The 23,053-nt window shown below is 45.0% G+C and overlaps 1 protein-coding gene across 2 annotated transcripts in view; it reads right to left on the bottom strand.

Moving 5' to 3' along the window:
• The window catches only part of szt2 (SZT2 subunit of KICSTOR complex), a 292,175-nt gene that overhangs the window by 18,723 nt on the left and 250,399 nt on the right, over positions 1 to 23,053 (bottom strand). For both annotated transcript variants that reach the window (XM_072510616.1, XM_072510617.1), the window contains 4 exons: positions 22,869 to 22,934; positions 10,596 to 10,809; positions 8,838 to 9,021; positions 4,558 to 4,680 (listed from right to left, as the gene is read on the bottom strand). In XM_072510616.1, coding sequence (XP_072366717.1) covers positions 4,558 to 4,680; positions 8,838 to 9,021; positions 10,596 to 10,809; positions 22,869 to 22,934 — 587 coding nt within the window. The remainder of the gene's footprint in view (positions 1 to 4,557; positions 4,681 to 8,837; positions 9,022 to 10,595; positions 10,810 to 22,868; positions 22,935 to 23,053) is intronic.

Below are 23,053 nucleotides of genomic sequence, written 5' to 3'. Positions count from 1 at the left end.
TTCTACAACATCAAAGATGAACTGGCAGTGGTAGATGGAATTCTGCTGAAGTTGGACAGGATCGTCATCCCGCACAGTATGCGGGAGCTCGTCCTTGAGCAGCTCCATGAGGGTGGAGAAGTGCCGACGGCGGGTCCGTGAGGCAGTGTACTGGCCTGGCATCAACCATGACATCGCCAACGCCGTTCTCAACTGCCCGATATGCCAACGGTTCCAGCCAGCTCAGCCAAAAGAGACCTTGCAGCAATATGAACTGGTGTTGTCCCCCTGGATCAAGGTTGGCATTGATCTTTTCCATGCACCAAGCCAGGACTATGTCCTCATAGTGGACTACTTCTCTAACTACCCAGAGGTAGTTAGGCTGCATGACCTCACGTTGACAGCGGTCATCCGTGCGTGCAAGGAGACATTTGCTCGCCATGGCATCCCACTCACTGTCATGTCCAATAATGGCCCGTGTTTTGCTGGTCAGGAGTGGTCCAACTTTGCCCGGCGGTATAATTTCACGCACGTCACCTTAATTCCCTACTACTCCCAGTCGAATGGCAAAGCTGAGAAGGTGGTACAGATTGTCAAACGACTCCTGTGCAAAGCGGCCAATGCGGGATCCGACTTTTACCTCGCACTACTTGCCGACAGGTCAACTCCATTGTCCACTGGCCTGTCACCAGCTCAATTGTTAATGAACCGCACATTACGAACGACGATGCCTGCAATACACGCCCCAGACTTGGACAACTTTCCGGCCCTGCGTCGAATGCAACTGTCTCGGGCCCAACACAAGTCAGCGTACGACGCCCGTGCCACAGATCTCCTTGCTCTCGTTCCTGATGACCAGGTTCGAGTAAAACTTCCTGAAGGTGGCTGGTCTGCTGCCGCGGTGGTAATCAACCAAGTGGCCCCCAGGTCGTTCCTGGTTCGTATGCAGGATGGCTCTTTTCTTCGCCGAAATAGGCGGGCACTGCGGCTCCTTCCACGCTCGCCGCCAGAACGTGATGCCCTGCCTTGCCCTCAGGACAGGCCTGTCCAAGAGCTCGCAGATCTGCCTCTTCTGTTGCCACCCTCTGCGACTGACACAGTCCCGCCCGTTCCAGAGCAGACGGCCCCTGACCCATCCTTGCGGCGGTCAATCAGAATTCGTCGCCACTACAGAGACTGAATTTATGAACTGCCTGAATTTATGAACTCTCTAAACTCATGGACTGATTGTTTTGATACCCTGGTTATTTGTTCGCTAGTTTGTACATAATGTTATTCATGTCCCGTGTTTTGTTACATACAGTCTATCTGCACGAAACACCTTCCCATGTAAATATGTTTTGGTATATAGTCCTGTAAATATGCTCACATATTCTCCACATAGTCAGGAACATTTACATACCATACTATTTATTGCCACGTACACATATTTTTTATTTTTTTTTCAAAAAGGGGGAGATGTCATAATATACACACAAGTATATGATGGTGCAGAGACAGACACTGACTGACACACTTAAAGACCAATCAACACACAGAACACAGCACCCAATCACCAGACAGGACACTATATAGCCAGAGGGCACTAGTTTTCCCACTCATTCGGGATGCAGCCTCTGAGACAGCCAGAGCCCGTGATCAGTAATACGAACATCTACCATGTGCTAGCAGTATAGTCTGGTCAGGTTAGCCTCAGGTCTCCAGTCAACCTAACATAGTGTCAACCCACAGTGCAAGTATGTTTAACAGCTCATAGCTAAGTAAAATAGAGTTGTACTTCTACAAGTGTTGGTAGCCTGTCTCTCTCACTGCTCTGGTAAACGCAGTACTCACAGACCCAGCATACCCAACACATCACTACCTTTGGGTGCAGAGGAGAGGGATGGAAGGAAAATTAAATTTAAAGACCGTAGAAAATTTATAATATTCCACAATTAAGTAGAGTTTGGTGGAAAGTTATCCAGTATTGTATAATTTTGAAGCTAACTGGGACTAGAATGATTAAAAGCATTAATATATTCCTGCAGGCATGTAGAGTGTAACAGTGCTTGTCTAATGCGTTGTCAAACATGGCCCATGTGTTATATAATTTTGAATTTGTTTTTAATCTTTACTTTGAAATCTTTTATCACACGGTAGTATCACGTAATAAACTGGGAGAAGGTAGCCTTTGGTCCCTGTAGAGTAAGTATCCAGCTATACAGTCAAGACAGAATATTGGTTTGAGACAAAAGCATTTCATACCAACTTGAAGAAGGGCCTGCGGGACATACAGCTACTGAAATGTTAAATTCAGTGCGGTTTGAATATCATCCACATGCAAATGCAATCATTCAGGGCAAAAAAATCACCTGCGCTGTAGTAATATCTACTCGATCACCCAGAACCCTATTGAAATCCTCATCCTAGATTTTTAAAAATCTCAGATCCACATTCAGAGGGTGGAAAAAAACAGCTTTGGATGTGGAAGCATGGAAGGCGAGGTACGGTTAAGAAGAAGTATGCTTCAAAAAGAGGTAATCAAACAAAAATATAACCTAATCCGCAGCAATTGCTGGAAAATATCACGTGGCTAGCAGTCACTCCAATAGGGTTAAAAGGACGGTGATGCTCCCCCTGAATACTGGCGTATTTAGTTCCATAAACACATAAGAAATGAGAATCGGCTTTTTGATCCATTGAACCTCAGGTGTCTAGTACCCTCTCTCGCATTGCAGCATTGATTGGAATAATTCTGTTTTTGGCTCTATTATGCTGACTGGCAGATCCTTCCACATATTTCACTGGGTAAAGAGCTTTTTACACAAGTCAGTTCTAAATGCTTTATTTTAAAACTAAGAACCACGTAGGTCCTCTAGTCTTCGGACTCATTTGAAATGATAATCTCGGATTACTTTATCTTTATTATTTAATTAAACAAATTTGTTGAAACTTCCTAACCTTTCCTCATAGCTGATTCATTTTATACATGGGATCAGTGTTGTTACCATTCTATAAATTTTCCAATTATGTTTCCCTCATTTATACTTTGAAGTGTATTGTAAAGCTAGCTGTAGACTTCTATTTTACTGTTCCAGTTACATTTATAATCATCCCAAATATTCTCTTAATTTCTCTGCCAAACATTCTGGACACAAATGTTCAGCCTATTAATCACAAGGCTTTAAGTCTCTCTAATGCTACTTACTGTACACTATTGATCCATATTTTAGGCCCACATATCATACTTTATATTAATCAGTGTTAATTTTCATTTGTCTAAAGCATTGTAAATCAGCGTGAATTTCTTTAGCTATATCTTTTTATAAGTGAAAGGCATAGAAACAAGGAAGACTGAGATTTTTACAGTCCACATAGTTTAGAGACTGCCGAATATATAATCCTGCATTAAGGTTTGCCAACAGACCCTATTAACCATACCTGCACCTGTAGTATGGTTTGTTAAAATAAATCTGTTCTCACTGTGCATTAATGCTTCAAATGTTCCTCTGCTATGGTGTTAATATTGATTGTAGTAGAGGCAGTTAATGGAGTGTAATAACAGTGATCAGATTCAGCCATAGCTCCATAGCTTGATGAACCAGAAAGCCTTCAGAAATGACTTCAAATTACAATTTATAGACAAATCGACCAAAAGGATAATTAACAAGTCGTTCGACTTGTATTTGAGCTTTGTGTCAAACAGGCCTGTACTTAGTAATTAGATTTGTGTAGAAACAACAGACCAGGGGAAGATTTATGTTGGAAAGGTTAGATTAAATTTTGAGTATATATTGTTAATTGATTCTTACTTTACAGAGTGAAAATTCTTGAAACCGCTACAGTTTATGTAAACAAATATCAACCCTTCATTTACACATAATTACTGAGATCATATCTGAAGGTAAACTGCAATTTCACATCGATGGACTGTCAGAATCTAGGTGGAACAAAGGCAAAAAGATACCAAGAATCAGATCAGGGATGTATTGTTGCCCAATGTGCTGAGTGCATACCATTGCAAAATAGTGCATTTTGGAAATATATACTAGGCTTCACAATTTCCAAAAATAAAGAAAAGAAAGGCACATGATTTATCACATGGTGTTAGACTGAATGTGGTATGCGACATTAGTCAGTATAATAACTATTCAATATAATAACTGTCCAACTTTCTCTAGGAATATCACTCGTAACGCCAAGGCTCAAAAATGTAATTGGGACAGGAAAGATTGGCGGTCAAATGTATGGCACAATCTAACTGGAGGCTTCACCCGCTCCCAAAGTGAGCCCAATTCACGCTCAATCGCCAAATTTATTAAGGATCCACAAGATTCCAGCTTTGAGGTTTGACATAAGCATCACAGGCACATAAAGTTTGCACAGGTACATCGCTTTTGTAAATATTTCCCCATACAGCAGCATAGAACAATGAAGAGACTACTATACTGTGAAGGAGGGAACACTGAATCTAGAAGTACAAATAATAAAGAGGGTGAATTGGAGATTATATGCTTCCCCTTTAAAACGCTAGGTGTTGACATACTAAAACCACTAAAATGAGTCAAAGGAAATGGGATAATCCTGTGAAAACCCTACCGTAGCATGTTGCGTTCTGTTTCTGGTTGTTCTTCAAAAGGGCCTGCACTATGACACACCAACAAGGACACATCAAACTCATCATGGTGTCGGATTCCCTCAGAATCTTTATATGATCCAGATCTGAATGATGAAACAAAAGTGAAGACATTTCTGCCATTCGACTGGTACAGAAGGTGAAGTCGCACGGGATCTGAGGTGAACTGGCAAGATGGATACAGAACTGGCTCGGTTATAGAAGGCAGAGGGTAGCAGTGCAAGGGTGCATTTCTGAATGGAGGGCTGTGACTAGTGCCGTTCCTCAGGGTTCAGTGCTGGGACCCTCGCTATTTGTATATATATATATATATATAAAATTGATTTGGAGGAAAATATAACTGGTTTGATTAGTAAGTTGGCGGGTGACACAAAGGTTGGTGGAACTGCGGATAGTGATGAGGTCCGTCAGAGGATACAGCAGGATATAGATCGGTTGGAGACTTGAGCGGAGAGATGGCAAATGGAGTTTAATCTGGACAAATGTGAGGTAATGCATTTTGGAAGTTCTAATACAGATGGGAAATATACAGTTAATGGCAGAACCCTTGAGTATTGATAGGCAGAGGGATCTACGTGTACAGGTACACAAATCACTGAAAGTGGCATCATAGGTGAAGAAGGTAGTCAACAAGGCTTACGAAGGGCAGCACGGTTGGATTTGGATTTTTGTTTATTGTCACGTGTACCAAGGTACAATGAAAAGTATTTTTCTGCGAGCTGCTCAACAGATCATTAAGTACATGAAAAGAAAAGGTAATAAAAGAAAATACATAATAGGGCAACACAAGGTACACAATGTAACAGTGGGGAAGCTGTTTTTGAGTCTGTTCACAGTGGCTAGCACTGCCACGTCACGGCGCCAAGGTCCAAGGTTTGATCCCAGCCCTGGGTCACCGTCTGTGTGGAGTTTGCACATTCTCCCCGAGTTTGCGTGTGTTCGCCCTCACAACCCAAAGTTGCTGGTAGGTGGATTGTCCACATTAAATTGGCCCTTAGTTGGAAAAAATGAATTGGGTACTCTAATTTAAAAAAAAATGATTCTAATACATTATCTTTTTAAACTAATAAAATAGCATCCCAGATTGTAGTCACCAAAACTACAGGGGCTGGTTTAGCCCAGCGGGCTAAACAGCTGGCTTGTAATGCAGAACAATGCCAGCAGCGCGGATTCAATTCCCATGCCGGCCTCCCCGAACAGGCGCCAGAATGTGGCAACTAGGGGCTTTTCACAGTAACCTCATTGAAGCCTACTTGTGACGATAAGTGATCATTATTATAAAAAATAAGCTGACAATTTAATCTTTATAAATATACATAACTTGCTCTGATTTGAAACTTCTGCAGAAAAGCATGTGACTTGAATTATGAGCGGAGAACAAACATAACTAATCCCTGCCTATACTTTCAGTCAATTACACTCTGATTACATACAACATCCACCTTAATGTTAAAACCAGCAGTATTTAGAACCTTGATCATCTTGACAGAGAAGGCAGATTTGAAGTAAATTGTGCAATATGGGACACTGAACTGTCAAAGGACACTGATTATGTGGAGTGGATTCAGAGTAATGAATACAATTGATTCTATGATGCAGGGTACAAAGTTATCAGGAGTGATTTACACTGGTGAACTTGCTTTCATCGGAGATACGCTGAAGAGAGATGTGATCTGGTCTTTAAATCATTGAGTGACATAGGAATCCACAGAATCCCTGCAGTACAGAAGGAAGCCATTCAGTCCATCGAGTCTGCCAGCCCTCCGAAAGAACACCCTACCTAGGCCCACTCCACCACCCCATCACGGTAACCCCACCTAACCTGCACATCTTCGGACAATAAGGGGCAATTGTTAGTATTGTTAATTCACCTAATACGCACGTCTTTGGACTGTGGGAGGAAACCGGAACACCTGGAGGAAACCCATGCAGACACGTGGAGAAGGTGCAAACTCCACACAGTCATTCAAGGCTGAAATTCAACCTGGGTCCTTGGCGCTGTGAGATAACCAGGTCTAGCCACGGTGCCACCCTTAGACAGATGGAGTAGGCGTATTCTATCCTACTCCTAAATTCTTCCCCTCAGAAACATCATCTGAAAACATAATGCCAGATTTCACATGTCGCAGATGACCCCCAGTTCTACCTCACAATTACCTCTCCATTGTCTCCGATTTGCCATGCTGCTTGTTTGAGTTGGAGGAGCAGAAAGTTTCTGCAAATAAATATTGGGAAGACCAAAATCATTGTCTCTGGTCCCCACCTCATGATAAACTCTGGTCCCCAACTACCAATTCCATCCCTCTGTCTGGTCACTGTCTGAAACTAAACCAGACCATTTTTTATTTCAATGTCCTAAGTGACTCCAAAGTGAATCTCTGATCACGTATTTGCTCCATCATCAAAATATCTTACTTCAATCACTGTAATGTTGCCCATTTTCACCCTGCCTCAGTTCATATCCTATTGAAATCCCCATCCATGTGTTACAAAACCCTGGACTAGGGCACGGTCAATTCCAGCACCCTTGTCCTGGATTCGTCCAATTGAATTAATTAATAATTCTTGCCAAATTCTTGGGCCCTTAGCCGCCCAATAATTACAGTCATCAGGTTTGTAAATTTAAACGCAATTACTTTTTATTTATAACAGGTACTATAATGAAACATGCAACAAATACAACTGGTTAACTATTATCTAACTCCTAATCCCTCCACTTTAGCTTGCTCTCACTCTCTGCACACATACAAGAAAAACAAACAGAAGGGAAGAGAGGGGGTGAAAATAATAAGGATGAAAGTAAAAAGATAAGTCTTTGTTTCAGATGGTTGCTTCTACCACCTTTCTTCTCTTCAAACTTTGCTTGCAGTTCTAGATTTCACTGTAGATTCATTCGGTCTCTGCAGTTTCATAAATACAGCAGCCTTTATGGAGAACATGAGAACGAGGAGCAGGAGCAGGCCATCTGGCCCTTAGAGCCTGCTCCGCCATTCAATGAGATCATGGCTGATCTTGTGTGGACTCAGCTCCACTTTCCTGCCCGAACACCATAACCCTTTATTCTTCAAAAAACTATCTATCTTTATCTTGAAAACATTTAATGATGGAGCCTCAACTGCTTCACTGGGCAAGGAATTCCATAGATTCACAACCCTTTGGGTGAAGAAGTTCCATCTAAAGGCACGAGAAAACACGAGATACAACAGGTCCTTTCCCCCCGAGTGTCCAGCGACCCGACTCTGCTTTCCTTAGGTCTCTGGAAATCATCCCACTCGGGCAGGATTCAATCACCACCTGTAACTGGGCAGAATACAGCCTTTGGGCCAATTCATTGGCCACCAGCCAATCAATTGAACCAAGTTCCACCCCAACTCTCAGGTGCCACAAAGTCTGGATTTTGCTGTCGAAAGCTAGCAGAGTGTCCTCTTTTGTAACTTTTGGGTTCCTCATTTCTCTTGCCCTGTTAACAGCAAAAATAAAGGGGAAATAAGGGAATCATCAGGAATAGCCCTTACGACGGTTTTGCTGTCTGTGGGCTTCGTTTTTCCAACATTCCCCTGGCCAACCTGTCATCTCCCAAACTCAACCAAAACTCTGCTACTAGTGTCTTAACTCACGCCAAGCTCATTCACCATTCATTTTTGTTTGCTGCCCTTCGTTGGTTCCTGTGCAGCTATGCCTCCATTTTAAAATTCTCATCCTTGTTTTCAAATCCGACCACCATTACTTTGTCCTCCCTAGCTTCAACCTCCTCCAGACCTACAAAGCTCCCAAGATCTCCGTTCTCAATTCTGACATCTTCTCGATTCCCAATTTTCATTGCTGCACCATTGAGTGTGCTTTCAGCTGCCTGCCCACCTCCCCCCGAGGCTCTGGAATCCCCTTCCTAAACCACTCTGCCTCTCTCTCTCTCATACTTTAGATGCTTCTTAAGTCATTCACTTCAACCAAGCTGTTTGTGCACCTGCCCTGTACCTCACATGTGGTTCAATGTCAAATCTCATTTGAAAATGTTCCTGTGAGATTTCTTGGAGGATTTTGCTATATAAAAGGCACTGTGTCAATGCAAGTTGTTTATTGTAGTCTGTGGACCAGATTACTGGAAAAACAGTTGATGATGTGTCAGTTAGCTCCTTCATAGGAAGAGTTAGATTTTAATCGGAAATGGAATTGGAGGTAGCTAAATAGAAAGATATGCATTGCAGCCAGTTTGTGATGTATACAGATGTTGCTTTGCACTTACCTATTCCAAAGAGCCACTAATGCATACTCATGCATTTCTGTGTTCTGGGTCCCCCTTCTGCCATCCATACTCATTGTGGTTCTCGACATGCGCAGTGGTTTCATTCCATATATGCTGGTATGGTCTGTGATGTAGTTATATAGTTGGTGAGCCGTTGTCATGTTTGTGGAGAGGGCTATGGTCCCTAGAAAAAAAGATGGAATTTCAAAATCTATTCATGGTGGCTTAATATTTTAAATATATATATACTTAGCTTGTATTTCACAACTGGCATGTTTTTCAACCTGAGTAACATAAGTCACATATTTTGTTTAAGGCGAGATGTTGATTACTGTCCCATGTTCAAATGCTAGACAAAGTCATTGCTGACGTCAATTCAGTCCTTAACAAATCTCAGCGCTTTATATTGAAAGACACTGATAAGTAAACAGCAAAGCACCCCTGCTGATCTTTCTCACCCCCAACTCAGGGATACCAACTGAACTATCCACAATGTCACATTGCACTTAACGTTTTGTTAAAAAGATTACTCTCTTCCACTTCTTTATCTCTTTTGGTCTCCTCGCAAAATACAACTTTGGCAGTTGAATGATTCCCCATGAGCTTTGTATTGCAACAAATAACTAGATGCTACGTGGAAAAGTTTGTGTCAACTCCTCTTTTTTCTCTCAATACAGCACTTCTAAAGGCAGCACATTATAAGGTGATCGACACGCATCAGACTGGAGCCCCAAAATGCTGTGAAATCATAAATTACATTCATTGGCGGTTGGTGTTGGTGTATTACGCAATAGCAATAAGAATGTGAAGTTATAGGGGTTAGGTATATATTTTCTCATCCTCATCCCATGACTGAAATAGTAACAATAACTTGTAAAGTTTATCTTTGCACTGTAACACCTTCCTCATTCATAGGGTAATTGCATATCTTATTCATCTACCCAGTCTATAACTGGCATAACCATATTTTGTGTGCAAAAAAAAATGTTACATTGGAATGAAGTACAAAATACTGTAGATTTAACCAACAGAAAACAATTCAGAGGCTTGGTTTAGTAAATATTGATCACGTGACCATTATTTTCAAATATCTCCATGGCCTCAGTCCTCCCCTGCTCTGTAATCTCCTCCAGCCCCACAACCTTCTGAGATATTTGCTCATCTCATCTGATTCTGGTCTTGACCTTCCAGATTTTAATTGCAGGAATTAGCCCCTGGCGGTGCCTTCAGCTGCTCTGGTATTCCCTCTCTAAATCTCTCTTTCTTCCTTTACGATGTTCCTTAAAACCTACCTCTTTGCCAAAGCTTTTTGGCATCTGTCCTAAATTGTTAACTTGGTTCAGTGTCTAATTTTGCATCACAAAGTTCCAGGAAGTTGCTAAAATAAAAGCAAATTACTACGGATGCTGGAATCTGAAAGCAAAGAGAAAATGCTGCAAAATCTCAGCAGGTCTGACAGCATCTGTAGGGAGAGAAAGGACCTTACATTTCGAATCCAGATGACCTTTGACAAAGGGTCATCTGTACACGAAACGTTAGCTCTTTTCTCTCCCTACAGATTCTGCCAGACCTGCTGAGACTTTCCAGCATTTTCTCTTTGATTCCAGAAAGTTGCTGTCCTCCATTTTATTAAACTAAAAGCAAAATATAAACATAAGCAGTTTGTGAGGCTGCGAACCGGGCTCCTTCAGTTCATCCACGATGAGATGTTAAACATAAGTTTGTGTTCCTTACTTTTCAAAATTACAGTTCTCATACCTTCAAAGATGTGGTTCCTTCCATACTTCGGAATATCTGGATGGTGACAGATAAAATCTTCGAGGAAGCTAGTCAAGTGGTAGCCCTGCCTCAGAGTCATCTGACGGCCGACAAGGTATTGATGAATGATGCGCAGGTGGAAATCGTAACTAAAGGAGTGAACATGCATCAGGTCCCGCACCTTGTCACACTCCTCTGTGAACAACATTGATAGCTGCCAGGATAAAGACAACAGGTAACTATGGATTACGTTCACCCTACTCTTGGGTTATAGCTTGCTATGTTCAAGTGAATCCCTTTTTACTTAAACTTAAATTTATTTATTTTTAAAATGCGTCATTTATTATAATTGTAATGTTCAAAACACTGAACATTTAATATTGAAAAATGGCAGTGCTTCATGCAACTCTCAATTCTGTTGTCTACTATCATCATAGACTGGATCTTTGGGCTTGATAGTAACTGCTCAACCCATGGGAACATGCCATGAAAGAAAGAATAGAATATTATTAATTCTGGTACTAAAAGTAAAGACTTAACGGATTCAGGAAATTCAGAACAGCTTTAATGAGGAACCCCAACAGCTGTCAAACTCTAAATATGAAGTGCTATAATTTATTGTGCTTCTTTACGTGTTATCGTGAATAGACATTCAGAATGACCACTATTACCAAAGTCAAAAAGTAGCCCTCAGAGTCATAATTGGTCACCTGGCTCCACTGATGACACTTTCACTGCTGCTCTGTTTTTGACCCTGAAGACCATTCGGATTTCCTGATATTTCACATGTTTCTGACATATTCTGTGTACTAGTCCAATTCAAATCAGGCAATGGGAAAACAGAACTGAAAGCAAATCTGAAATATTTGGAAAAGGCAGAAGAGAAAAGCAGACAACTTACAAGTAGTTGAGAAAACTTACCTTCCTCTGTAGAGCTGAGATCTGTACTAATCCCCACACACACACAAAAAACTTGCAGAACTTTAGTAGTTTTATGAGTCCAATCTGAAGTTGGGATAATATTTTCCTTCACCCCCCCACATTCAAGACTGAACTATTTGTGCAATGAGCAGAAATGACTGGAGTGTCAGCCAGTCTTGAATGCTATGGCTGCCTTTTACTTATTCAGCTGCCTTACTTAAAAGTCAACTAGGTCAGAGTAGAAAATCCATTCAGCCCATTCAAGTTCTATCACTATAGACCATTTTTGTTTCACATCTGGTGTGAGCATTTAAACTGAGCCAGGGTTTTCTGTACCAGATGGGAGCCATTCACAAAGTTAACAGCTTTTAAGTAGAAACACGGCAATCTACACATTTAGCACCAATCCATTTGCAAATAAACGCATCCAGAATTCAGGCTTCAGAATCCAAGCAAAAAAACCTCACCACATCTAGTTCCATTGATCCTCATGGTGATTTAAAAACACTAGACAGTGCCTGTTCCCTCAATCAAAATGTTTCATTCTCAGTCAGAACAGGTTTGGTTGCCCATATATATTCTGCGGAATATTAAACACACTCGCACAGCCTGAACTCACTATTAATCACAACTGGACAGCACAAGTGGATAGCACTGTGGCTTCACAGCGCCAGGGACTCAGGTTCGATCCCCCGCTGGGTCACTGTCTGTGCGAAATCTGCACGTTCTCCCAGTGTCTGCGTGGGTTTCCTCCGGGTGCTCCGATTTCCTCCCACAGTCAAAAGACGTGCAGGTTAGGTGGATTGGCCATGATAAATTGCCCTTCGCGACCAAAAGGGTTGGAGGGGTTATTGGGTTACAGGGATAGGGTGGAAGTGAGGGCTTAGGTGGGTCGGTGCAGACTTGATGGGGCGAATGGCCTCCTTCTGCACTGTACGTTCAATGTTCCATGTTCTACCATGTGATTTAAAGACTTTTGGATCTTAACGCTTTTGGGCTACAGCTGATAGTACACTTAAGTGTCTCTACCTCAATATAATAGTTTATAATAGTAAGATATAGCCAGAAGTGCTTGGATAACCCAACATTATCAGCCTAATTTAGGGATACCCACTGAGATTTGCTTGTTTCAGGTGAGCATAAAGTGGAAGTGAAAGTAAAATAACTTTGCCTTTTTCACCCCTTCTTCACTCCTGCGAAAGGGGAAAAAGACAGATCAGAGCTGCGCTTATCATGGACAAGTAAAAGCTTGACTGAGAATATTCCGGGATAAAGGTTGGAGATAATTACAAGAAGAGAAAGAAAATGAGATACCACAAAACAGCTGAGCCAGTTCAGGCCGGGCTGAAGAAGTTCATTTTGTATTTATTTGGATCCTGTCACATCCATTCACTGTTGCTAGCTAGGTCCTTCCAACAATAATCAGATCTATGGAATAATGAGTTCACAACAAGTCTGCTCTACAGTCTGCAAGCTCACACCAATAATATGCAGCCTACAGTCTGCAAGCCCACATCAATGAAATGCAGCTTGATTAAAATTTTATTACTTTAGCTCTGAGAAAGAACTTTCCAACTTGCAAATTAATTTCGAGGTTCAAACATTTCACCCCTTAAATCAAAAATCATGAAATCATTACCTCACGCGGACTGCTGTTAGGCAATACAGTTACATCAAACAGATATAAGGGTCCAGATTTTTGACATAATGGGGAGGCCCTCTGTCATGGCGAAAATAGCAGAATTGCCCAAAAATTGGAAGTTCCTCCCCCGAACATAGCGCTTTCCCATTTTCGCAGGGGTGTGAATGGGGGCTCATTTCACATATTTTTAGTTTATGGAGGCAGCCGGCCATTTGAATCATCAGTTGCCTCCATCAAAGTTGGATTTTGGTAGGCCAGGAATGTGAAAAATGAAGTTGCAGATTAGATCAGATAAGAGCCATTTTGAACTTACTTTGTAATTGCTTTTGATAGCCAGGGTACAGAAGAGGTAAGGCACCTCTTTGGATCTGGTCTGGGACATCTTTAAGGGAGGTAAGATGCCCTTTGGTGAGGTAAGTGCCCTTTAGGCTATGTCAGGTGTTAAAAGTAAGCATAAACGTGCATAAAAAGTGCATAAATACATTACTGTAGAGTCCATTGTGATTGTCAACAAACCTGTCAAAACCAATTGTCAAAACTGTCAGAAGCACCTGTCAAAGGGATCCGTCAAAATGGTTAGAAGCAGTCAAAGGGACTGTCAAATAGAGCTGTCACGATATTTAAAAGTCCAACCCTTTAAAACTTGAAAGACTATCTTAAATATTAAAAAGAATTGCTTGATATTTCTTTGTCTGTTGATATAAGCTTGAGGGTTTCCATTAGGATTATGGCTGCATGACTGATATCACAACCATCCAATATCACAGTAGGGTGCCTTGCATTTCACTATTTGATTGACAGCTACTAGCGATAAAAGGCTCTTTGATGTGGAACTATGAATTCCAATGCTTGTTATAAGATATTGTGCATGTGAATAAAATAAGGCTTTATTTAGCTGGAAGAAATGAAAATGTAGCAAATGGGTTTCTGCGAGAGTGTTTTTCATTAAAGTGAAGTCAACAATAGGCACTTGGAACTTTTTTTAAAATCTCATCTTTGCATGGGATCTGCCCATGGTGGATACCAGGTGAGTTTGTATGGGAGATGCAAGACAAACGGTGGGGTACATGAGTTGGCACTGGTGGTATTGGGGCTATAGAGGGCAATGAGGTACATAGATATAGGTTGGTATGGAAGATATGAGGGGCCAAGGGGGTGGGAACAGAGCATGAGGTAGCACGGGTTGGCATGGGTAAGGTATGGAGAGTGCCAGAGGGGTTAGGGTGAGTGAGGGCTGGAGGGATGCTTTATGATTTAATCTTCATTTTTAGACACAGTGCCAGTGTCCTGAAGCAGGTCTTCCACTCTGCCTACCTCAGCACCTGGCAGCCTCCTCACTTCTTTCCATGTAACTTTCCCCGACTCTTTTTCTAGCCCATCCCCACAGACCAAAAATCCAATCGCCAGGCAGGAATGTTCCCTTCCAGTTGGGGAACACTTCAGCAGTCAAGGGCATTCAGCCTCTGATCTCCGGGTAAGCATTCTCCAGGGCGGCCTTCAGGACGCGCGACAACGCAGAATCGCCGAGCAGAAACTTATAGCCAAGTTCCGCACACGAGTCTGGCCTCAACCGGGACCTGGGATTCATGTCGCATTACATTCATCCCCCACTATCTGGCCTGCGAAATCCTACCAACTGTCCTGGCTTGACACAATTCACACCTCTTTAACCTGGGGTTACCCCATCTCTGGATCTGTAAAGATTTAATCACCTGCTAATGCTCGTATTCCAAGCATTGTCTGGCATCTTGGAATCTGTCTATATATATGTTTCTGGAACATACCTCTTCATTCACCTGAGGAAGGAGCAGCGCTCTGAAAGCTAGTGGCATTGTAACAAACCTGTTGGACTTTAACCTGGTGTTGTAAGACTTCTTACTGTGCCATTTTTAAAGGTCAAGTTCATGGCATCGGGAATTCTCCCACCTCTTCCCACCTGACCCAGAAGCAAAAATCTGGACCCAGTTTTAACTGAGTCTCGGGGAATTCAGAACAATGTTCTTAAAGATCAGAATTCTTTTACAGCAGGCACGTGTCGGTGCACAGGATTCAACATTTGAAAATATAGCTCCCTAGAATAAGAAATGCCCTGATTTTAGAAACACACTGGAATAGATATGTGGTTCTCTCACTCTATTATGTCTATTAGAAATAGTATGAGCAGTTGTACAATCTACTCACCATAACTGGAAGACAGCTGACTTACGAAAGACTCATAAAAGCAACAATATTGAACACAAAAGCCCAAATTCCCAAGAATTCCCAACGAGCATCCATAGTGCCTGAATGACCACAGCAGCATTCCTTCAGAGTGAAGTAACTCTCATAAAAGCACCTTTAAATCCTCCCAGCATTTCCACAGATATCCATCTGGTTGCACTGTCAGCATCCAAAACAAGCATTATTCCAAACTGTTTACTGATTCTTTATTTATTGGGTGAAGTGTTGACAATGGAAACTCAACATGAAAATAAAATTGCTGTCCCCACATTGTGTGTGGAGAGAATTTATGGTGGACCTCCCACTCCCAAGGACCAACAGGTCTCGAGGACGGCCGTTACTCGGTTTTGTTTCAGGCAACAGGTTTACTCTTTACGAGGTTTGGAGGGTTATATTGGGATGTGTCACTGAGTAGCCCTATGATATGAATGCAGTTTTGATTACTGTACAGGGCGTTTGGCACAATAATAGATTTTTAGTGGAGGGGCCTGATATATTTTAACAGTAACAATGCCAGGTTTTCATAGCATTAAGCGAAAGCAAGTGGAATAATATTTTTCCTTGCTTCTTTATGTACTGAACAACTGTACCGTCCTGTGTCACTATCTTCTCTGAAATGCTGTAGACAAACTGGAATTTATGAATTACAAATTGCTTTTGTCCGAGGAATCACATTGTGGGTCAAATCATCTATAAAGGGCCACACAAGGCAAGAAACTGCAGTTCGAATGCAACAGAAATACTCACTCTTTGAGACCACTTAGAGAAGTGAATGCCGCTTGGCCAATAGTGGCTCCTCTGGGCAGCATGGTTAGCACTGCGGCCTCACAGCGTTGAGGTCCCAGGTTCGATCCCGGCTCTGGGTCACTGTCCATGTGCAGTTTGCACATCCTCCACGTGTTTGCATGGGTTTCGCCCCCACAACCCAAAAATTGTGCAAGCTAGGTGGATTGGCCACGCTAAATTGCCCCTTAATTGGAAAGAATGAATTGGGTACTCTACATTTATAAAAAGAAAAATAGTGGCTCCTCTGAATAAGAGACAATGAGTCAGTGACTACTGTGCAGTTGTAAAAGCTTCATGGTAAGTTTTGGATTGGTTACCACAAAATTTGCAGTCACCATCTCTCAAAGGAGTTAAATTTAATATTATATTTGGATGTTGCCTAGAATAGGATTAATTCTGAACGAGCCTAACAAAATTTCTACTCTTGCCCACTGTGGTTGTTCCCTCCTTGTGTGACCCCCCCATCTCAACTCAACTTCCAAGACAGTCACATAAGCCATTGTTTTCCTACACCATCTTTTTATTTTCCAACTATTCTCATCCAGTTTGAGTCTTAACTAGTTTTTCAGATAAAGAATATCAGAAATTGCCTTTCTTCCCATCCCCTGCCTATCTAGATTTGTCCCTATCCTCTTTTTCATCCACATGACCCTTTGGTATCAACCATAAACAGAGTTCAGCTCCCGTTTCCATAAGATCACCTGCCCCCGCCATTAACCTAGTCCATTTGTTGCTGAAATGTTCAATTATGTCTTTGTCATCTCTGGTCTTGACAATTCCAATGATCTCCTTGTTAAGCTCCTATCCTTCACCCTCTGTTAACATTGCTTTCCCTATCCCATTGCACACCATGTCCAACTGACCTACGAACCTTGTCCCCTTGACTTATATTAACTCCCTGTTCCCCTACATATGGGCGGCATGGTGGCACAGTGGTTAGCACTGCTGCCTCCCAGCTCCAGGGACCCCCTTTCAACTCCTGCCTCGAGTGACTGCCTGTGTGGAGTTTGCACTTTCTCCCAGTGTCTGCGTGGGTTTCCTCCCACAGACCAAAGATGTGTAGGTTAGGTGGATCGCCCATGCTAAATTAGCCCTTTGTGTCCAAAAGGTTAGGTGGGGTTACTGGGTTATGGGGATAGGGCGGAGGCATGAGCTTAAGTAGGTTGTCTTTCCAAGGGCCGGTACAGACTCGATGGGCTGAATGACCTCGTTCTGTACTGTAAATTCAATGATTCTATCATATCAAAACATTTGTTGTGTTTAAATCTCATCATGGTCTCCCTCTTCCATATGTCTCTAACCTTCAGGAAACCTACAGCCCCACCCCCAGGACTCTCTATTTCTCCAACTCTATTTGTCCCATCACTGGAGGCCGTGCCTTTAGCGACCTCTTGTGGCCCATGCTCCGAAATTCCCTTGCTAAATTCTTCTACCTCCTCCTCCTCTTTAAGAATTTCTTAAAACCCACATTTTCTCTCCAAATAATAGCAATGAATCTGTGAAGCATTTTGTGATGTGATGACATTATAAGTGTTCCATATATGCAAATGGCAGTTGTTACTTGTGTACAAAGATTTTGGCCAGTAAAACACTCAAGGCAAGATAACATGGCCTTTAATACAAAATAGGAGGGATTGAAAAGAATGATTGCCCAAGGGACTTCTGGTTGCGGCTATGCGGAGCTAAGCTGCATGATTCGGCAGCTCCCGCGAAAATGGACTTTCGGGCTCGATAGAAGAGCCCCAACGGAACTTTTTTCACAGCCAACCCGTGGGGAAGAGAGGAGAGAGGTCCCCATCTAACTTGTATGGACCGGACCCGCAGCGAAACGGCCAAAAAAAGTGGCATTGGAGCAGCGGGAGAAGAGAGGGAAAACAGGCAAAATGGCGGCGGCCGGGGACAAAGAGGAGATGCAGGAATTCATCAAGCGCTGCTTCGAGGAGCTGCATAAGGAGATGGTGGTGCCTATGTTGGCAATAATTGAAGGACTGGGGGCAACCCAGAAAGCCCATGAAGATCCAGGAGATCCAGGACAAAGTGAGTGAGAATGAGGACGAGCTCTTGGGCCTGGCGGTGAAAGTGGAGCGGCACGAGGCGCTATACAAGACGTGGGCGGGAAGACACGAAGACCTGGAGAACAGGTCGAGGAGGAATAATCTGAGGATCCTGGGTCTCCCAGATTGAGTGGAGGGGGCTGACGCCGCGGCATGTGCGGGCACAATGATCAGGGCGCTGATGGGCGCGGAGGCCCCCCCGGGGATTGCTGGAGCTGGAAGGGACGCACCGAGTGCTGGCGAGGAAGCTCAAGGCAAATGAGCCGCCAAGGGCGATGGTGGTGAGACTTCACCGGTTTACGGACAGAGGGAGGGTCCTGAAATGGGCCAAGAAGGAGCGGAGCAGCAAGTGGGACAACGCAGAGATCAGAATATACCCGGACTGGAGCACGGAGGTCGCTAAGCAGAGAGCGGGTTTCAACCGGGCCAAAGCAGTGCTGCATCGGAAAGGAGTGAAATTTGGAATGTTGCAGCCAGAGCGACTGTGGGTTACACATAATGGCCAACACCACTACTTCGAAACGCCCAAAGAGGCGTGGACCTTTATACTAACTGAAAAGTTGGACTCTAATTGAGGGTTTGTGAGGGTGAGGGGTGTTTGAGGGTTAAAGTATGATGGTTGTTGTATATAGGGGGTCAATCACGCGCAGGGAATGTTATATGGGCTGGGGGAGAGAGACAAGGCCGCGACAGGAGCTGCGCCAGAGGGGGCGGGGAAGGCTTTGGAAAGCGCGGGGTTCTTTTCACGTGCGCGGGAAGAAAGCCGAGAAGGGGAACGAAGGAACGTATATTGATGGTGAGACTCCCACACGGGGGGGGGGGTCAAAGGGATGGTGGGGGAAGCCGGGGTCAGCAGGTGTCAGCTGACTTACGGGAGTGATATGGGGGGAGCAAAGCTAGACAGGGGTCTAGCGCTGGGGGGGGGGGGGGGTTGCTGCTGCACTGGCCGAAAGGGAATGGGACACAGAAGAGGTGGTCGGGACGGAGGTCCCCTGGCTGGGGGACCGGAGGGTGAGGGAGACGCGGACACGGGTCTGGCCCAGAAAAGGAGATGGCTAGCCGGCCGGCCGGGGGGGGGGGGGGGGGGGGGAAAGAGTGAGAGAGAGCCACTCCAATCCGGCTGATAACGTGGAACGTGAGGGGCCTGAATGGGCCGGTGAAGAGGGCTCGAGTGTTCTCGCACTTGAAGGGACTGAAGGCAGGCATGGCTATGCTCCAAGAGACACACCTGAAGGTGGCGGACCAGGTTAGGTTAAGAAGGGGATGGGTAGGACAGGTATTTCATTCGGGACAGGACGCAAAAAATAGAGGGGTGGCAATTCCGGTGGGAAAGCATGTGTCATTTGAGGCCAAGACTATCGTAGTGGATAATGGAGGGAGATATGTGATGGTGAGTGGTAGGTTGCAAGGGACGTGGGTGGTGTTGGTAAATGTATACGCCCCGAACTGGGATGATGCTGGATTCATGAAGCGCATGTTGGGGCGCATTCCAGACCTGGAGGTAGGAGGACTGATAATGGGAGGGGACTTCAATCGAGTGCTGGATCCAGCACTGGACCGCTCCAGGTCAAGGACGGGAAAGAGGCCGGCGGCGGCCAAGGTGCTCAGGGGGTTTATGGATCAGATGGGGGGAGTGGACCCATGGAGGTTTGTAAGACCGCAGGCCAGGGAATTTTCTTTCTTTTCCCACGTGCACAAGGCCTACTCCCGGATAGATTTCTTTGTTCTGGGCAGGGCGCTCATCCCGAGGGTGGAGGGGACGGAGTATTCGGCCATAGCCGTTTCGGACCATGCCCCGCACTGGGTGGAAATGGGGCTGGGAGAGGAGAGGGACCAACGCCCACTGTGGCGGCTGGACGTGGGACTGTTGGCAGATGAGGTGGTGTGTGGGAAGGTGAGGGGGTGTATCGAAAGGTGCTTGGAGGCCAACGACAACGGGGAGGTGCGAGTGGGGGTGGTATGGGAGGTGTTGAAGGCGGTGATCAGGGGAGAGCTCATCTCCATCAGGGCTCATAGGGAGAAGACAGAGGGCATGGAAAGGGAGAGGTTAGTGGGGAAAATTTTGCGAGTGGCCAGGAGATACGCAGAGGCCCCGGAGGAGAGATTACTTCGGGAAAGGCGACGGCTCCAGACGGAGTTTGACCTGTTGACCACGGGGAAGGCGGAGGCACAGTGGAGGAAGGCGTAGGGGGCGACCTACGAGTACGGGGAAAAGGCCAGTCGGATGCTGGCACACCAGCTCCGTAAAAGGACAGCAGCGAGGGAAATAGGGGAAATCAAAGATGGAGGGGGAGCCACGGTTCGGAGTGCAACGAAAATAAACAAGGTATTCAAGGCCTTCTATGAAGAGCTGTACAGATCCCAGCCCCCGGGGGGGGGGGGGGGGATGAGACGATTCCTAGACCGACTGCGGTTCCCGAGGGTGGAGGAGCAAGAGGCGGCCGGTTTGGGGGCACCAATCGAGTTGGAGGAGCTGAGTAAGGGTCTGGGGAGAATGCAGGTGGGGGGTGGTCCGCGGGGGAGAAGAGCATCGGGTGTCGCTATACGCGGATGATCTGCTGTTGAACGTGGCGGACCCAATGGAGGGGATGGTGGAGGTCATGCAGACTCTGAGGGAGTTTGGGGAGTTCTCGGGCTATAAGCTCAATGTAGGGAAGAGTGAGCTTTTTGTATTACAGGCAGGGTACCAAGAAAGAGGGATAGGGGACCTACCGCTGAGGAGGGCGAAGGGGAGTTTTCGGTATCTGGGGATCCAGATAGCTAGGAGTTGGGGGGCCCTACACAAATTGAATCTGACGAGGTTGGTGGACCAAATGGAGGCGGACTTCAAAAGATGGGAGATGTTGCCGCTTTCGTTGGCGGGTAGAGTGCAGTCGGTCGAAATGGTGGTCCTTCCGAGGTTTTTGGTTGTGTTTCAGTGCCTTCCCATCGTGATCGCCAAAGGCTTTTTTAAGAGAGTAAGTAGTATTATGGGGTTTGTGTGGGCGAATAAGACCCCGAGGGTAAGGAGAGGGTTCCTGGAATGCAGTAGGGACCGAGGAGGGTTGGCGCTGCCAAACCTAGGGAGCTACTACTGGGCAGCAAATGTGACGATGATCCGCAAGTGGGTTATGGAGGGAGAGGGGGCGGCATGGAAGAGGATGGAGATGGCGTCCTGTAAAGGAACGAGCTTGAGGGCGTTGGTGACGGCACCGCTGCCATTCTCGCCATCAAAGTATACCACGAGCCCGGTGGTGGCGGCAACGTTAAGGATCTGGGGCCAGTGGAGACGGCACAGGGGTGCAGTGGGAGCCTTGGTGTGGTCCCCGATCAGGGGTAACCACCGGTTTGTCCCGGGGAAGATGGACGGGGGGTTCCAGGGCTGGCATCGGGCGGGGATTAGAAGAATGGGGGACCTGTTCATTGACGGGACATTTGCGAGCCTAGGGGCATTGGAGGAGAAGTTTGAGTTACCCCCGGGAAATGCATTTAGATATATGCAGGTGAAGGTTTTTGTGAGGCGACAGGTCAGGGAATTCCCGTTGCTCCCGGCACAAGAAATTCAAGACAGGGTGATCTCGGGTGTATGGGTCGGGGAGGGCAAGGTTTCGGCATTACACCAAGAGATGAAAGAAGAGGGGGAAGTCCTAGCAGAAGAGTTGAAGGGTAAATGGGAGGAGGAACTGGGGGAGGAGATCGAGGAAGGTTTGTGGGCTGATGCCCTAGGTAGGGTTAATTCCTCCTCCTCGTGTGCCAGGCTCAGCCTGATACAATTTAAGGTGGTTCACAGGGCGCACTTGACGGGGGCAAGGTTGAGTAGGTTCTTTGGGGTAGAGGACAGATGTGGAAGGTGTTCAGGGAGTCCGGCGAACCATGTCCACATGTTTTGGTCATGCCTGGCACAAGAGGGGTTCTGGAGAGGAGTGGCGGGAGCAATATCTCAGGTGGTGAAAGTCCGGGTCAAGCCAAGCTGGGGGCTAGCAATATTCGGAACGAGAGACTGTTTGAGGATATGGATGAGCGGGAGATAACATGGAGGGTGGGGGAAATTGGCACGTGCGGGCAAGAGCCAGTGTATAAAGCTATGTAAATATACCATTTTGCCATGTATATATCTTGCTCAATGCGATTTTGTGTTATTTTGTTACGGGGGGGGGGGGGGGGGGGGGGGGGGGGAGTATTGTTTGTAAGGGGAAAAAATTGTGTTGTCAAAAGATCTTAATAAATATATATTTTTTTTAAAAAGAATGATTGCCCAATTGCAAAGCAGAGCAAGTGCCATTTCTCAAAGGGTAATTGTTTTTCTCCTTGCCTGGGAGGACAGCAATTTTAATTTAATGTTTGCTGACTAAATGAATGAGGAACACGCAGATAAAAGAGTGAGGAAATAGTGGGGATAGATACTTCCAATTCTTCCGGTATTTGGTCAAATAATCGTGCAATAATGTGCAATTAATAGCTGAACAGTGCACACAGAATGAATGTCTATGAATTGAAGAAGAACAAAATCTAAATAACACCTAAACCATTCCGTTAGAATTATTAATACTCAGAGCCATAGTGTGAGGGGGAGAGAATCAGAAAATAAGCAAAATTGGCAAAAAAAGTCAGTGTGAAGTTGAAAAGGAGAGAAGGCGTACAAGAGTAAGGCCTCTGGAGCTTGGGACGTACCGCTGACTCTGAGACCGAACTCACTTCGGCAAGGCACTTGATGCGAACTTTGGACACTAGAGAGCCCTAATGGGAGACAGGAATTGAGATGGATATGGCACTCAACAGACACACATGCAGTTTCTAATCTAGTTACAGTACACTTAAGTTAGGCATTGCCACAGACCAGAATTAATCATAAAACA

This window comes from Scyliorhinus torazame, chromosome 7 (genome assembly GCF_047496885.1).
Source record: "Scyliorhinus torazame isolate Kashiwa2021f chromosome 7, sScyTor2.1, whole genome shotgun sequence".
NCBI classification, from domain to species: Eukaryota; Metazoa; Chordata; class Chondrichthyes; order Carcharhiniformes; family Scyliorhinidae; genus Scyliorhinus; species Scyliorhinus torazame.
Note: the sequence above shows the minus strand (reverse complement) of the source record. Positions and strands in the feature narration are given on the sequence as shown.